General features: G+C 45.4%; 1 protein-coding gene across 2 annotated transcripts in view; it reads right to left on the reverse strand.

Annotated features, from left to right (window-relative positions):
• Nucleotides 1-8,871: 8,871 nt before the first annotated feature.
• The window catches only part of MANBA (mannosidase beta), a 243,937-nt gene continuing 236,067 nt past the window's right edge, over nucleotides 8,872-16,741 (reverse strand). For both annotated transcript variants that reach the window (XM_085636128.1, XM_085636120.1), the window contains one exon: nucleotides 8,872-9,852. In XM_085636128.1, the coding sequence (XP_085492254.1) occupies nucleotides 9,631-9,852 (222 nt within the window). In that variant the 3' untranslated portion in view covers nucleotides 8,872-9,630. The remainder of the gene's footprint in view (nucleotides 9,853-16,741) is intronic.

Below are 16,741 nucleotides of genomic sequence, written 5' to 3' on the forward strand. Positions count from 1 at the left end.
TGTAGCTTTTGAGAACAAAGACTTTTGGGGTATAAATATCTGTGCTGAAACCCCTACAATTTTCTATTGCTCCTGGACATCAAGATGAACCTCTGTCCGTGTAACTGAAGGAATCAGCAGGAGGTGACTATCCCTGTGCTTGTGTGCTGTTTCTTGGATTGGCCTGCAGTGGTTACCATTGGACTTGGAAGAAGAGGGAAAAGGACTTGGAGAGAACTTTTATTAATCTTGTTAAAGCAATCACCCAGGGGCTAGGAGAGAGCTAGCCTCCTGCTGAAGTCTCAGCCACATCAGACTTCACCACCAGCCTCCTGATTCCTCCAGCGACGATTTCTATCTGCAGGTGAGGCTCCTGTGAGTTCCAGGGCCTCTAGTTCTACTACAGAGAAGAGAGTGCTGAAATCGTCGCTAACGCACATTTGCGAGCCGCCACAGCTGAAAGCGTACCGGAAAATCATTGCGCTGCTGCCGCTGAGTGCTCGCAACCAAAGATCATCGCATCGCACGTTTGCGAGCTGCCAAGTGCTCGCTAAATCCAAAGATCATCGCATCGCACATTTGCGGGCTGCCAAGTGCTCGCTAGCCCCACAGATCATCGCATCGAGATCATCGCATCACGACATCGCAGCGCGGACGCCGAGCGTCTGCCATTTTCATCGCTTCGCATCAGGATCGTCGCTCCCTCGCGGATCGTCACCTCATCTCCTCCCTCGTGACAAGGAGTCACCGCACCAACAGCCTAGCGTGCAGAAGTTTGTCGCCTTGTCCCCGCACGCATCAGCAGATCGGCGCATCGTCTCCTCCCTCGCAGCAAGGATTCATCGCATCGCCGGCCTCGCATGCAGAAAATCATCGCTACAGCTTCTTTGCGACATTTTGTTGGTTTTGCTACAAAATCCAGGTACTTTGTAAGTAAAAGGGTTGCAGAGACCACTGCTTTGAACTGAACTGCTCTTTGCACACTTTGAACTATTTTTGCAGCATTCCAAGAGTAATCCTATTTTACAGTATTGTGGCTTTTTATCGTTATCGGTCTTGTGTTAAAAGCCTATATATAAAGATGCTTATTTTTTATAACTACTTGTGTGGTGTCCCTTTGTAGTGTTCTTCACTGTGTTACTGCATATGGTCATAAATGCTTTACACACTGCCTCTGAGATAAGCATAGAGGCTCGTGCTACAATACCACAGGGTTGAGCAGGGGTTATCAAATGGTGTAGCCCTCTTACTCTGACTTAGGAAGAAGGGTCCCTACTTTCACAGTGGCCAGCCATTGCCAACTAGAGACCCCCATTTCTAACAGAGACCTTGCACCACCTCCGAGTGAAGATGCCATTCGTGATCCATCATGCACCGGCATGTTGAGTTCGTCCACCCTGGTGTTTAGGGAACCTGCCAGGTGTTGAACCACCAGGGTCATGCTCTGATGTTCCAGCCATGTCCAAAGGCAAATAGCCTCTTGACAGCGGGTCCACGACCCCACCCCGCCCTGTTTATTGCAGTACCACATGGCAGTGGTGTTGTCCGTGAACACCTGCACTACTCTTCCTTTGACAGAGGGAAGGAATGCTTTCAGTGCAAGACGAATCGCCCGGAGCTCCAAAAGGTTGATGTGGAGCCCAGACTCCGCCGGAGACCAGAGGCCTCTGATCTCCGCCTCTCCCATATGGCCATCCCATCCCAGGAGTGACGCATCTGTCACTACCGTGAACTCTGGTTGGGGAAGGGAGAGGGATCTGCCGTTGACCCAATCCTGGTTCGTGAGCCACCACTGCAACTGACTTGCAGTCCCCTCCTAGATCTGGATGACATCGAAAAGATTCCCTTGATGCTGCGCCCACTGGGACTTCAGGTTGCACTGCAGAGCCCGCATATGCCATCTGGCATGATCAACCAGCATGATGCAGGAGGCCATGAGGCCCAGCAGCCTCAGGGTCATTATCACCGAAATACGGGATAGAGGCTGAAACATCGGTATCACAGCCCAAATATCCCGCTGCTCGGGAGGATAGACCAGAAACCGTGCCAGAACCGCTCCGATAAAAAGGAGCTCCTGAGAGTGAAATCAGGTGCGATTTCAGCACGTTGATAGGGAACCCCAGCGAATGCAGGCAGTCCGCCGTAGTCTGGAGGTGAGAGACGACAGCCTGGGGCGAGCCTGCCTTCAACAGCCAGTCGTTGAGATAGACGAAGACTGGAACCCCTGATCTGCGCAGCTCAGCTGCGACCACCGCCATCACTTTTGTGAACACCTGAGGGGCGCTGGTAAGGCCAAAGGGGAGCATGGTAAACTGAAAATGCTTGTGGCCTACCACAAACCGTAGGTAAAGCCAGTGGGCAGGCAGGATGGGGATGTGAAAATAAACGTCCCGCAAGTCCAACGCTACCATCCAGTCTCAAGGGTCGAGGGCAGACAAGAGCTGAACAAGGGTTAGCATTTTGAACTTCTCCTGCCGGAGGAAGTGGTTGACATCCCTGAGGTCTAAGATAGGATGCAGGCCTTTTTCCTTCTTGGGTTCCAGGGAGTAGTGGGAGTAACCACCACGACCTACTCCTGGCACAGGGACACTTTTGATGGCTCCCTTGGCCAAGAGGGCCGCAACTTCCTGGCGGAGAAGGGCCAGATGATCCACCAACATGCAATCGAGTTTTGGTGGCTTGGAGGGAGGGGTAGTCTCGAAGGGGAGGGAGTAGCCCCTTCGGACTATTTGGCAAACACACCTGTCCGACGTGATGTTGCACCACTGTCACCTGGTGGCCCTGAAGGGTCGGACTAGGAAGGTTTGGAGGCTGCTGCAGGGGGGGCATTGGTGGACTGGCATGCTGGCTGGCCCCCAGACCCATGACGGTGGGTCCCATGTCTCCGGCCACACAGAGGCTGGGTAGCTTGCGCAGGCCTGTGGCTACATTATAAGTTTATATGAAGGATATACATGACACCGATGAGGATGGCACACATAGACCCGGCCTGCACGAAACATTGCCCCAAATGTCAGGCCCCAGTAGCAGACTTTATCCACATGATATGGACATGTAGTAGGGTAGCAGCGTTTTGGGAACAAATCTTTACTGCACTTCAACAAATGACAAGCCTACAGATTAGCCCATCCCCACTGCTGGCCCTGCTGGGCTATTCTGCGGATATACCCAATGCGATGCACAGGTATGGTGGAATAACACTACTCATGGCTAAGAGAGAGTATGCCATTCACTGGGGTCAGAAGAGTACGACAACAGTCGAACAGTGGCTTAAAAGCCTGACGTACTGTGATACCAATAGAGAGCTATATGCTAAACTGCCACCTCCCACGTCAAGACCCAGAGACATTTGGCAGCCTCTGAGAGACCATTTGAATAAAAGGATCGGTGAAGAGAACACCCAGTAAATATTCTGAACAACAGTTTCAAAGGAGGGTGGCACATGAAGGCAGGGAAGCGCAGGGACCCGGAGGGGCAACGTAAAAAAGTGAAATAAGAGTATCAAGATAGAGCCAACAAATGTGAAAACTAATTAAGACATTTACTGTGTATTATCTACTATGACAATTGAACGCACTATCAAACGCATGGTAACTGTAGATGCGTGCATCAAGCCGATGATGTAATTGGAGATTGTAGAGAATACTGTTGTACTGTTAAGCGTACTTTTAAGTGATGTAACAAAATAAACAAAGTTTAATAAAAAGCTCCTATAACATTTTCTACCCACATCTGCTGGCCTACAGTCGTGTAGGGTGGCCCTGAGCCTGCTACAGCCAATGGTCTGATCCCAACAACTTTAACCTCTCAGACAGTTTGCTTCTAGACTCCTTATTAGGGCAACAAAATTATGTCTGACTCATTCTGGCACGCAACACACAACCCTTGTCTTCTGTTTCAAAACTTCTGAATCAGACTCTTCGCTCATCCCGTTCTTGCTCACCATCTTGCCTTTACTTCCTCAATTACTTCATCTGCATATCTTCATAAAGTGGCCCTTAATACTACACCTGGAGCATTTTTGGTAATAGCTGGCCAGTTTTTACTAAAAGCCAGGGGGCAGATTTATGTTTCCTGGCGCATCCCTGCAAATCAGCAAGGATGCGCCAGGAATGATGCGTCACGCAAGTTTACCCTTGCGCCACACATGATGCGCCGCATTTACAATGCGGCGCATCATGGTGCAGGAATAAACAGATGCGTGACGCATCCGATGGCGTAAGGTTGGCGCAGTACTTCAGTTGCGTCGCAAGCGCGACGCAGCTCCAGCACTGTTCCAACCTACCCTATCCCTAACATGGTGCGTCAAGCCTTACGCCTGCTTCAAGCAGGCGCAGGGTTTTGGCGCATCAGTGTTGGGAAAGTGACTCAGTCAAATCTTATAGATTTGACTGAGTCACTTTTCAGGGGCGATCCTGCGACGGAACGCCCCCCCCCCTCTGTCGACACGCCCACGTGAAACCTGAAGCAGGTTTTACGTGGCGCAGGGCTTTACATCCTGACGCATCTCCATAGATGCGTCACGATGTAAATATGGTGCAACGTGGCGCAGGGTTTACACCGCCGCTGCGTCACAAAAGTGACGCAACGGCGGCGCAAAAGTGGCGCATCTCCAATATAGATCTGCCCCAGGTATCCCGTGGTCCTACAACCAGAATCTTTCCATTGTGTTTCCATTTTAGGTTTCACCTGCACAGTGCTTGTGCTGTGCTTGATAAGTCTATTGTTTTAATATAAACTTAAAAGGGACTTGTATCACCCCTCCTCTCTTTCCTGGCTTCTCATGGGTTCCTGGGCATGCAACTTACCTTTCCTTCCATTTCTATTGCTGTTGCATATTTTCCTGCATTTACCAATGCTTGTTCCTCATCTGCTTCTCTTATCAATTTCCACCGCCGAAATGCAGTTACCATCCACTTTGGTGGAACTATATTTTCATAAATTTTTGCCATGTACTCTTGCAGCATATTTATATAACAATTTGTCACCGGGAGAAATGTAAGCAATTTGCATAGAATCACAGGGTGTTGTGCGCCGCCCAGACACAAACCAGGATCCCCAGGTCTCGAGTCAGCAGCTCTCTGGTTGCTGCACCACATCCTCTCCACTCGTGTGTTATCTGTCAAGGAGCTTTTTCCTTCTCCCGGATGATGATTGATGAAAACTGCTCTTTATTTATTACATAGGCGAAACCGATGCATTGCCAATGCTTGTTATGTTTCCTTTTTCCTGCCTTCCCTTAGTTTGTCAACCATGGTACTCCTCGTGACATTTATTTTCTCCTTGCTGCTACAGCTCTTTGCTTCAGTCTCCCCACTATATTCCTAAGAGTCGATACAACCTGAGAAACCACAGCTATAGTACATTTGTTGTAATTTTTGTTATCTGCAAGGCCGAAATTTCCATCTTTTTGAGCGAAAATCTAGGGAGTACATTACCTTTCCTGTTCACTTTCACTGTTAAAAAGTATTATTATATGGTCTCCTTTATAATCTCATCGTGAAGTGATTCAAATCTACAATACTCAGAGGGGCAGATTTACAAGCCCCTTGCGAGACATTTACGCCGCAGTTGCGTCACTTCTGTGACGCAGCGGCGGCGTAAACCATGCGCCATGTTGCGCCTTATTTACAACGTGACGCATCTAGGGAGATGCGTCACATTGTAAAGCCCTGCGCTACATTAAACCTGCGTCAGGTTTAATGTATGCATGGTGGGCGTTCCGTCGGAAAAAGCCTCGGAAAAGTGACGCAGTGAAATCTACAAGATTTCACGGAGTCACTTTTCCGACGCTGCTGCGTCAAAACCCTGCGCCTGCTTGAAGCAGGCGTAAGGCATGACGCAGCATGCTCGGTATGGGCAGCCCCTGAGCATTGCTGGAGTTGCGTCGTGCTTGCGACATGACTCCAGCAATGCGCCGCCCTTATGCCATCAGATGCGTCACGCATCTGTTTATCCTTGCGCCATGATGCGCTGCATTGTGAATGCGGCGCATCTGTGGTGGCACAAGGGTAAACTTGCGTGACGCATCTTTCCTGGCGCATCCCTGCTGATTTGCAGCGATGCGCCAGGAAACATAAATCTGCCCCTAAGTTTTTTTGAAGAAGAAACTTGTACATAAGTAGATTCTCACTTCTTTTTTTCTAGTGAAAGAAAATGGTCTATTGCTGTACAAACACTTGGAGAATATTATTTATCTAGGTCTGCTATAGCGTTTATGAACACATTCGCATTGCTTGATGGCCTGGCCTTTTTCTACAAACTATTGTGGATTTTGATTCCAACTGGAGCCAAAGCGTATGGAAGTATTTTTTTTTCTCTCTCTGGTGTCATTTCAATATCCTCTACAGTTTCTATGAAGTTAATAAATGATTCTTTCCATTCCAATTATTTCAATAGTGGAGAGGCTAAAAGGGCTGAGGTGTCATCAAACTTGATGTTCAATAATCTGTTTCCAAGTTTATTATTTTACTTTTTGTTGTATTATTGTTTTGATTAAAAAAAGATCTCAGAAAGTAAAGGTGATGAATAACTTAAATAAGTAATTGTATTCAAATGTTGCATCTAGTAGTGCTGTCCCACTGAATGTGCTTTTGTGCACTAAATCCAATGGAAAGTGCTTCGTAGTATGAAGAATGTGTGCTATTTAAAACCAGCATCTCAAATTCTGATGGTCTAGTACAGAAGTTTTCCTTGAAGCACCACCAGCCGATAACAGCATAAACTAAACAAACAAGATGGCCTCCTCCAAGGCTCCTACAGTCTCACCTGAAACTTGGTGTGATGGGCATCACTATGTGTACAAAACCTGTTGATGCTGAAGGCTGTGAATTAGTACTAATGGCTGGCTCCATGCTCGCATTCATGTTCACATTTGTATTGGTGTACAAAGCACATGCAGCACAGGCAAAACTGCAGAAGTAAGTGTGTAGAAGGCAATTGTAATGGTGGTGCCGTGGAGCTGGTGTTCCAAAATTCCCCCAGGGTGGTCAAGTATCTCAGAAGTTCTATAGCAATGGTGATTGACTCCAAAATGATTCAGATTAATTTTCCGAAATGTAGGTTTAAGTAGGCTCGCTAGCACTACCCGGTGAAATCAAGAATTATTGGGAGGCAAATTGTGAGTTTTGTCGAAGTTTGTTCCAGTAGCCTTGGCCCACAACTCCTTCCACCCTGCCGGCTCAGTTGATGACTCAGGATATTGGGCATTTTTGGACAACCAACAAGCACTGGGGCATATTGATCAAATTTTGTTCATGCAACGTAGAAAGCCACCTTGCTGCGCTGCGTGAAATGTAGTGGGCAGGAATGAACCATATTTAGCATTATACTGCACATTCCTGCTCTTTGCATGCACTGGTACACAAACTGCTGTCTGGCGCCAATGCAGGGACCCTTGAATCATGGTGCACGGGGCCTGCTTCGTAGGCAGGAATTTTTTTTGTGAAAGAAGGGACACTTTCCTGCACAAAAACAATACTCTGAAGCTTTTTCCTCTTTTTATGTGTGCTGCAGAATGCAGTATATGAGAAAGAGGAGAAATAAGCATATTTCTCTTCATTACGCTTCCCTTGGGGAGGCATAGCATATTGATGCTTTCCGAGGTCTAACACTAAAGATAAATTTGGGAATGCGCCAAAATCCATAGGTGGATGCCTGGGAACATTCAAGCTCGACCAATAGAACACTTCCCTGGGGCAGAATAATGCAAGGCGCTGCCTTGCGTTACTCCATATTTACGAAGTCACACAGGGCCATGCAAGGTGGCCTGGCGTGGTTTGGTAAATGTCATTCTAGTTTTTGCGTCTCCCCCTGCGTGGCACCAGGGTGACACAAAACCATGATCAATATGCCTCAATGTATATACCTATGATCAGGAGAGTCTAATGGAGTTAACAGTATTTTATGTTTGTAGGTCACCCAAGAGGTAAAGAATTACAGATGTAAACATTGTCACAAATGTATATTTTTTCCTATTTACTTTCATTAGATCATGATTTTATCAATTTGTTTCTCAGGGAATACCATGAGTGAGCTACACAAAGAACCCCTCGCTGAATCCAGAATTGTGGATACTTTTCAGAAATGTATAACTTTCCAGGTTCACTCATGGGTTTCCACTACAAACTGCAAGTAGGTAGAAACCACAAAAATAGGAAAATTAACTATCACTTGGAAAAATACAAAACCTGTGGTCCTGGAATATGGGAAGAGGGTGAACGGATCACATTTGTTGATTTCATTCTAAAAAACACATGCTTTATAGTACGCCACATTTTTCTTATCAAAATCCAAATTTTGCTAGATTGTGGCTATTTTCTAAGTTCATTCCAGGGGAATCTACATAACCTGGGTAACTTTAGAATCACCAAAATGGGGGAAAAGAGGACACACATTTGGCATGGATACCATTTATGGAAAACACTTATGAATACTTAAGCGCAAACTGTCCCAAACATCAAAATAGAGTTCAGCACTGTAGGGAGGAGAAGGGAGGGAGGGAGGATACAAGCCTCAACACTTAAGTGGTTATCCCCGATTTGGTGATATTTTTGTATATAGTGATTATGACATAAGAATTTGAAAGAAAATATTTAGGTCATAATATGTTGGTTCCAAATCCACACTGGCTACTTGAAGCCCCATCAGCAAAATCCAATGGAAACTCAAAGGAACAATGGAACTATTCAAAACATGCAATGGCCTTGACCTTGAGGGACATCCCATCCAAGTAATAGCAACCCATGAAAAATGCATGAAAGCCAATGGCAGGTAAGAACGATGACCCGATCCTGGTGTCTCTCTGTACTTCTTCACATTGTACTTTTTTGAAAAATTAATGAGACAAGGTCTTTCAGACACCTACAATATTCGAGGATCCAGGACACAAGATATATTGATGCTTATGAACTTTAATCATGATTTAAATTTGGTGCTTATGAACATTAATCAAGATCCCACATTGCAGAATCATAGAGAAGGCACAAGATCTCCTTTAGTCTGGGACATCATTATTCAGTGCATCAAGCATTAAGCTGAAAGATCCCCTAGGACACACCACACTCATAATAGGCACATTTAATGACATCGAGGTCACTGACTGAATGAAAGTAAATACATCTCTAAACCTCCATAGTCACTTGAGTAGAAGATGTTAAGGTCATTGGAAGACAGGTGCCTAGGAAGAATACAGTTTCTGCATGTCATGCTTGTTAAACGGACAAAGAATTTAGATCCAGTGCTCTTAAGCCGGCATGTTTTACAATCATTGAGGTAGGACACACATTTTTTAAACAGCCTCCCAAACAGCCTCCCTGTTGCGTGGCCTACCACGTCCTCTTTTCACGAACCCCAATGACCTGTATGGCAAACTGAGGACATCAGCAAAATAACAGTAAGTAATCGAAAGTTATCTGGTCTGATATCATCAAAAGAGTTTTTGGGGTGTTTACACAATATCCAAACATTGTTTTCAATAGTACTTTAACATCTGATAAAGTTGAGTAATAACCTTACTCCATGAAAACAATCTACAGTGATCTAAAACCACAATGTGTGCAGCTTTCAGAGGGCCTTTTTCATCCTTATGTTCATATATTTGCCTGGTGTCTCTTCAATGGGGCACATCACCTAGGATGTCCGTTCCGATCACTAGATGTCCATGAGGGTTGTGATGCTCAGCGTGTTGTTTAACTGCGAAGCGGTGGTGGGTTCCCAGGAATAGAAGACAACAACGCGCTCCTTCTCAGTCATTAAGAAACCATTGTCACTGAATCTCCCCGGTATGTCGCCTACATCCAGCCAGACAAATGGGGCAACAGCAGTGGTCTTCAGCACAACATCATATGTTTCACCGTTTGGCTCAATGGAGGCCTAAAAAGAAACAGTGAAAAGCAAAACAATGAGAACTCCAAGAAACTGGTTGTACCTGCCGCTACTTTGTTCACTATGAAAGCCACACCAGGTTAACAATTGTCACAGGAACATAATATTAAGTAAGGTACTGTTGTTTCTGGGAAGGTATTTAATATTTCTTGCAGGTTCATTATTTATAGACCAGACAATGACCCCAAACTAGTCCAAACGTTTGGGGCCTGAGTCACTCAGTTACCATCAGAAGATTTGAGACAACGGAAAGAAGCAGCTGGGCATACAACAGCAACAAAAATATGATCATGAGTCTGAAAGAAACTGCTGTTATTAGTTGGCAATATTTCCTTCTCCTTTATACCATCGTCATACAGAAAGAATTCCCAACTTCATAACTAGCTAAGGAAAATACATAGTAAAAATGTTTTAGAAACATTTGTGTATAGAATTCCAGTTTATTTACTCCATATTAGCAGTTATATATATATTAAAAAACACATTAAAAATACATTGATTTAGAAAAGCACAAGTTACATTTTAAAATAAAATTACCTCAGTACAGATTTAAACAGAATTCATTGAAGTTAGGTTCTTAAGTGTACCACCATTTTTAAATGCACAATATCTCATTCGCTTCACTTTTCCTATGTTAGAAGGAGACGGCCAGGTGTGGTTTCTCTATCATGGTTCTGGAGCTGTGCCCCTCTGATAGTCCTACACGTTTACCTCAAAAAATATTAAATTGATCAATTTATTTATAGATAGGATCCTATCTCTAAACAAATTGATGTATTTAAGTCTGTGCGGTCAGTCCCTGGCGGCCTGCCCCGCCTCGCTCTGAAGCAGGAGATGGGAGCCAGGCAGTAAATCACCTTTCTGCAATATGAGGCAAGACGCAGGGCTTACTTTTCTAAACCCCTTCATTGCCATTGTAGTCTATGGTGGTATACACTGTAGGCCAGTGACAATGTCAGCGTCACAGTTTCAGGCGTCAGTCTGCATCGCTGCATGAGGCCAGATGCCTGTCATTCACAGGCATAGATCCCACCCTTTCCTATTTGTCACAAAGTAGTAACTGGATGCAAGAACGTGTGATTTGGAGCCTTGTCCTCTGTAATTTAAGTATTGGAATGCTAATCTTGTGTTATGCATATTGTGTTGAGACCCCTGGTCACGCTAACCTCCCCCATTGTGACGCTGCAGGCCCTGGCTGTAATTTGCTGGCCCACAGCAGATGAGCAGGGTTTTTGTTCCCTTGCAAAGTTAATCCAAATATCCTATTCAAGCACAAAGAGAGAAATATGTGCTTATAGTAAAGACATTTACATGCAGTATGGCACTAAAACTGGCCCTGTCTTCATACTCTTAACATTAATGCCAAAAGCATGGATTTATTTACGAAGAATGAATGTTAAAAACGTTAAGGTAATGCATGTCAGCGATTTTCTGGTTTCATGTTTTCCTTAACCTTGCATTCCCAAAGAGGGTTAGCTATTTCATCATGTTGTGTTTCTGTATTTTTATCATACATCTCTTTACTCTTGTATAGTGCATACTGTGAGTTGTGCCAGTGGTATATAGGAGCCTTGATTGAGAGCTCTGGTGCCTAGGTGAAAGGCAAAGCAGAGTGCCAGTCAGTGGGTTGGCCTGTCTGCAGAGCACACAGAACAATGGTCATGTATTCCAGTTGCAATTGAAATTCTATGTAAATGTGTGTGAAAGGGGTACACAGATGTCAAAATAAGTACAAGGCAAAAGTAAAAGAAAATAAAGTGCCTCGATGTGAGTGCAGTGTATGTTTAGGGGTGGTGAAGTGAGGGAGATGTAAAGAAGTGCATTCGGGGAGAGTAAAAAGAGGGTTGTGTAGAGGGAAGAGATGAGGTTAAAGATGTGCAGATGGACGAGATGTGCAGAGAAAAAGGGCATACATACTTGACATAAAGCGCACATAACTGAAGGACAATACTCCTTCCACAGGCCTCAATAATATTTAATTCATGGTCTCACAATTTCAGAATTTAAATAATTTCCAAGGCTAATTATAACAATTCATTTTTGTTACTGATTTATCTTAAACAGCTAACAACCATTGATAAAGCTAATTGTACTGGCAGGTTTCAGGTGCACGTCAGTTGTTATATATCTGGATGAAATAACATCTCGTAGAGAAACCGGAATACAGGTTGGGTGGCACACTATGGGAATCACAGAAATGTATTTTACATTTTTCCTTTTAGAGAGCCCCGACATTTTTCATCGCACTTGTCTGCACATATTTCTATAAGACTGATTACAGCCACCAGATGTGGGTGCTTCTCGAAGCATGGTTGGAGCATTTTCTTCCAAAGTTGATGCTGCAGGCAGTGCAAGACACTACACAAGCACACACTTTAAAGGGCTTGAAGTTGTTGCGCTGTCACATTTGCACATTACAGTAACTGTGGAACATATTAATACAGTAAGATAGGGGGCACTTTTTAATCAAGACTATACATTCTCACTACTTTATAAACTTGCTTTCTCACTAAATTGATTTTATTTAAAATGCACCATTTGCCAAACTTTTTTCAATTTTTCCTCGGGGGGGACCCCCCCTAGGTCCCCACATTTGTCCATTAAGCTTGCATGGTACTTAAAAGTCATACCCAACTTTTATGCCACACCACTTTCAAATGTCACCAGCCAGCACTGGAGCAAGCAAGAGAAATGCATATATTCACATTGTTCTTCCTCAAAAAAAATTCAGATCTGCTAGTTCTGGATATTTCTTGCTTTAAGGAAAAAGGGACGAGTAAGCAAAAGATCCTCCAAATTACACGTAACTTCTAACAGACGAGGACACATTTGATTCGACAATCACAGCAATCCTTGTTTCCTAGTTAGATCAAACTCAATCTAACAGCCTCATTACAAGTGCCTCGGAAAATCATCCAGTTACTCCATCCTCCGGAGTTACTGATACCGGTAGTACTGGTAATTCCATGCATGCAAGTTAAATACCAGAAGAAAAACACCAGGTCTGCAGTAAATCTGCAACCCCTGTAGTTCCTTTGGAGCCATTAACCAGAGTTACCAGTCTCATCCAATATGAAGAGGAACTTGTAATAATGTCCTACATCTGAGTAAATCATAAGGCATTATTGAGTCTGGCAATAAATCAAGATACTTACTCATCACTTCTGCTAACGCCGAAAATGTAAGCCACAGCAGAACGGCTCTACCCATTACTCCTGACTAGGGGCATAATGCAGGACCCAGCATTGAGGGGCCCCAATAGTTCCAGGGGACAACATTCATCCCATTGCCCTTCATACTCCACTGCTCCTGCCTTCTTGAGTTGTGTTTTCAGGCATACATTGAAATATCTGTGCATTGAAATATCTCAAAGCTACTATATGTTGAGCACATGTTAACACTTTTTTAGTTCAAACTAGAAACCAACTGTACCTGCTTGTAGCTAATGCAGCGCAACAACTGTTTACAGACGGTGCAGCAGAAGATCGCCATTTATAAAAAAATTGAATTAACTTGGACGACATCCGATTGGTGCTCTCCCTTTCGAAAAAAGACCACCACGACAAAAACCAACTTCACCACTTGCATGACCTTGGTAGCCGCATGAATGCGATCCAACTGCCTCAAACTAAACTCAGACAAAATGGAAAGGGTGATCTTCGGTAGGAAAACGTCAGCTTGGGACTCCAGCTGGTTGCCGGCTGATCTCATCTCCACACATACCCACACCAGAAATTTAGGAATCATCTAAGATGACAAGCGTGACATGATAGCCCAAGTCAACGCAGTGACTACCACATCCTGAGGATGCTGCAAAAAATCTTCAAATGGCTACCGGATAACACCAGGAAACCAATCACTCAGGCCCTGATCACCAGCAGGCTTAACTACAGCAACACACTCTACGCAGGAATTGCCAAAAAGCTACTGAATAGACTCCAAACTATGCAGAATGCCACCATAAGTCTCATCCACAACCTTCCTCACCACACCCATATCACCCCACACCTCAAAGAAAGTTACTGTCTCTCCATACACTTAGATCAAACTCTTCACACACACATACAAAGCACTCCACAACATAGGCACGGCCTACCTCAATAGCCACTTACACTTCCGTCTACCTCCCAGACACCTCTGTTCAGCTGGACTCTCACTAGCACAGGTACACAGCATACACAAAAACAGACCTTGAGGTTACATGGTCTTGTATATATCACCCAAAGAATAGAACGACCACCCAATTCACATCAGAGTCTCCTCATTGCTTCTAGAGTTCTGTAAGAAGCTGAGGACCTGGCTCTTCAAATAATCTCGCCTGGGAGACAGCTGCCAACCCACCTGCGAAAGGGCCTGAATATCCTCACAGGTGATTACCGCATAATACAAATAGACTCTACTTTCCTGAAGTGTGATACAAGGAGTGGGACCACTTATAAGGGGAGAAGGCAGGATCAACCTTGCTATTCTCTGAGCAGTGTTATAAGGGCCATGACACAGGAGCTCATTGGAGAAATCTCAAACTGATATAGCCCAAGTGAAGTGGAAATATTTATAAAAATCTTTTCCACTCATGTGTGACATCTATAGCCACCAGTGAGTCCCCTGAAGGTCATGGGCATCCAATGTAATGATAAAATCCTAGTAGGATTATGCAATCATTCCTGAGGAGACAGTGAGGACCTGGGTCCCACGGGAAGGGCATGGGACCATGACACATTATTCGTTAAAAATATTTTCTTTGAAGTAGTTTGAATTGGCCCTGAGACTTTCCTTCCATCTGAACAGTCCTTGAGCCTGAATAGAGTGACTCAGCAAGGAGCTGGGGACCCCAAACACGCATGGTGAAAAAAGGAAGCATGGGAGAGTAAGAAGCACACTGCTTCTCCTCGTAACACCTGAAAGGATAGTGATGGGCAGCATCAAAGCCAGAAGGGTCACGCAGCTTTATGAAGCCTGCTGTGCAGCCCCAATACACTTGCACAAGTAAGGTTTGTGTGTCTGTGATGCCCACAGGAATGTGAAAGGGTACCTGCGTACAGCAATGGCACAACAGCAGGTGAGTCAAAGGAATTGTAAAAGGAGATGTCCTCAAGGGAAGGCATGCTCTGTAACACCGCAGACATTGTGTTTAAAATGTAAAGATTTTTTTTGCTGGTGCCCCAGAAAGGCATGTGCAGTACACAACATACTGAAATGGCAAGGGCAGATACCCACGAGGTCCCCAGTGAAGGGAGAAAAGTCACATGCTAAGTGGCATATTTACTAGGAAGTGGCAGAGCATGGCTTTGGCCTCCTTGGCTTAACGCCACGCTCCGCCACTTCTGAAAACGCAGGGCTGCACCATACTTACAACAATATGGTGCAGCCCTGCGTTCCCCCAGCACTGGTGCTAAATTTAGCAGCCTAGTGCCAACGCAGGCACCCTTGCACCATAGTGCACGTCCCTTCCTGTACATAAACAATCTTTAAATGGTGTTTTGAAACTTCTATTTGTGGTGCTTAATGGAGCACACATAGAAGTTGCCAAACGTCATGTTTTTTAATTTATTGTTTATGTGCAGGAAGGGGCACCTTCCTGAAAATAAACAATCAAAGGCCCTTTGCTGTTTCCATGTGTGCTGCACAACGCAGGGTGATAACACACCGCCGGGCACCCAATACAAGTCAATGGAGAAAGGCCAAATTGAAAAAGGGCTACAGGCTCAGGCCAGGAGGCCAGTCTGCGAAAACCAACAGCTAGAGAGGTAAGTTGCGATGCTCAGGGATGTAGGGACACCCTTGGTCCTCTTTACCAAGGCCCAGCGGATGGGTGAAGGAGTGCCTTTTGGCGTTGGAAATGGCTTACTGGAGCAGGTCGCGGTTGAGGGGGTCGCTGTGCAGAGGCAGCAGGTGAGGTCGAGGAGTCCAGGAGGGGTCAGCTCACAGTAGAGTCGGGCTCTGGGGAACCTCGCTGGAACAGGTGGGCCACTAGGACTCGGGCCGGAAGAATTGGGTGCAGAGGTAGACTCGAAGGGCAGGTCTCGCGGTTCTTCAGGTAACGGAGTCTTTGCTTGATTTGTTACTTTTGAGCAGGTCTACTGTTCTCGAGAGATCTTGATCTATGTCAAAAGCAGGCAGTCCTCCCAAAGGATTGTCAAGGGCTGCAGACAGGCCGGTAGGACTGGGGCCTAGTCAGTAGTTCTCTGCAGTCTTCGATGCTGGTGCGGCTCTGTGGCATACAGCTCTTCTTAGCTCATCAGGAACCAGAGTTCAGGGCTCCGGGGGGGCCACCTAAATACTACATTTAGGGGTGTTTAAAGGGAGTGCTAGGTAGTAGCCAATGGGCTACTTACCTTAAGGTTGACTACACCCTCTAAATGCTCACCCCATGTGGGGGGTGGACATATCCTGTTTGGAGGAGTCCCACCATCCTCAGGATGGTGGGCACTGAAAAGTGTACTTCATTGCGCTCCAGTGTGGAGTTGGCAGTTGCATGTCTTTCCACCAAAGGATGGTGAGGACAGGAAGGGGGGCCTGCTCCTTCTAGCAGAAGAGGCTGCGGTCACCTTACAAGGCCGCAAGGCCTTTAGAGCTGCCCGCCACAGATGGTTCTTCCTGACCAGGGGGAGGTGTGAACACCTCCTCTCAGGACAGGCATTGTTCTCGACATCTGAGCTCGAAGGCGCCCACTCCATGAGGTCAATTCACTGTCTGGTGGTAGCAGGCTGGCTTACACCAGTCAGTGACTAAACTAAGGGTTGGTATCTTTGAGGGCACCCTCTATGGGTACCTCTTTGTGCAATATTTACTAAATTTGGCACTGGAATCAGTGCAGGTTTATTATGTCGAGATGTATGGTACCAAGAATACCATACTTCAGTGAAGTCATCATGGA

The sequence above is a fragment of the Triturus cristatus genome, chromosome 2_1, assembly GCF_964204655.1.
Source record: "Triturus cristatus chromosome 2_1, aTriCri1.1, whole genome shotgun sequence".
Lineage (NCBI taxonomy): Eukaryota > Metazoa > Chordata > Amphibia > Caudata > Salamandridae > Triturus > Triturus cristatus.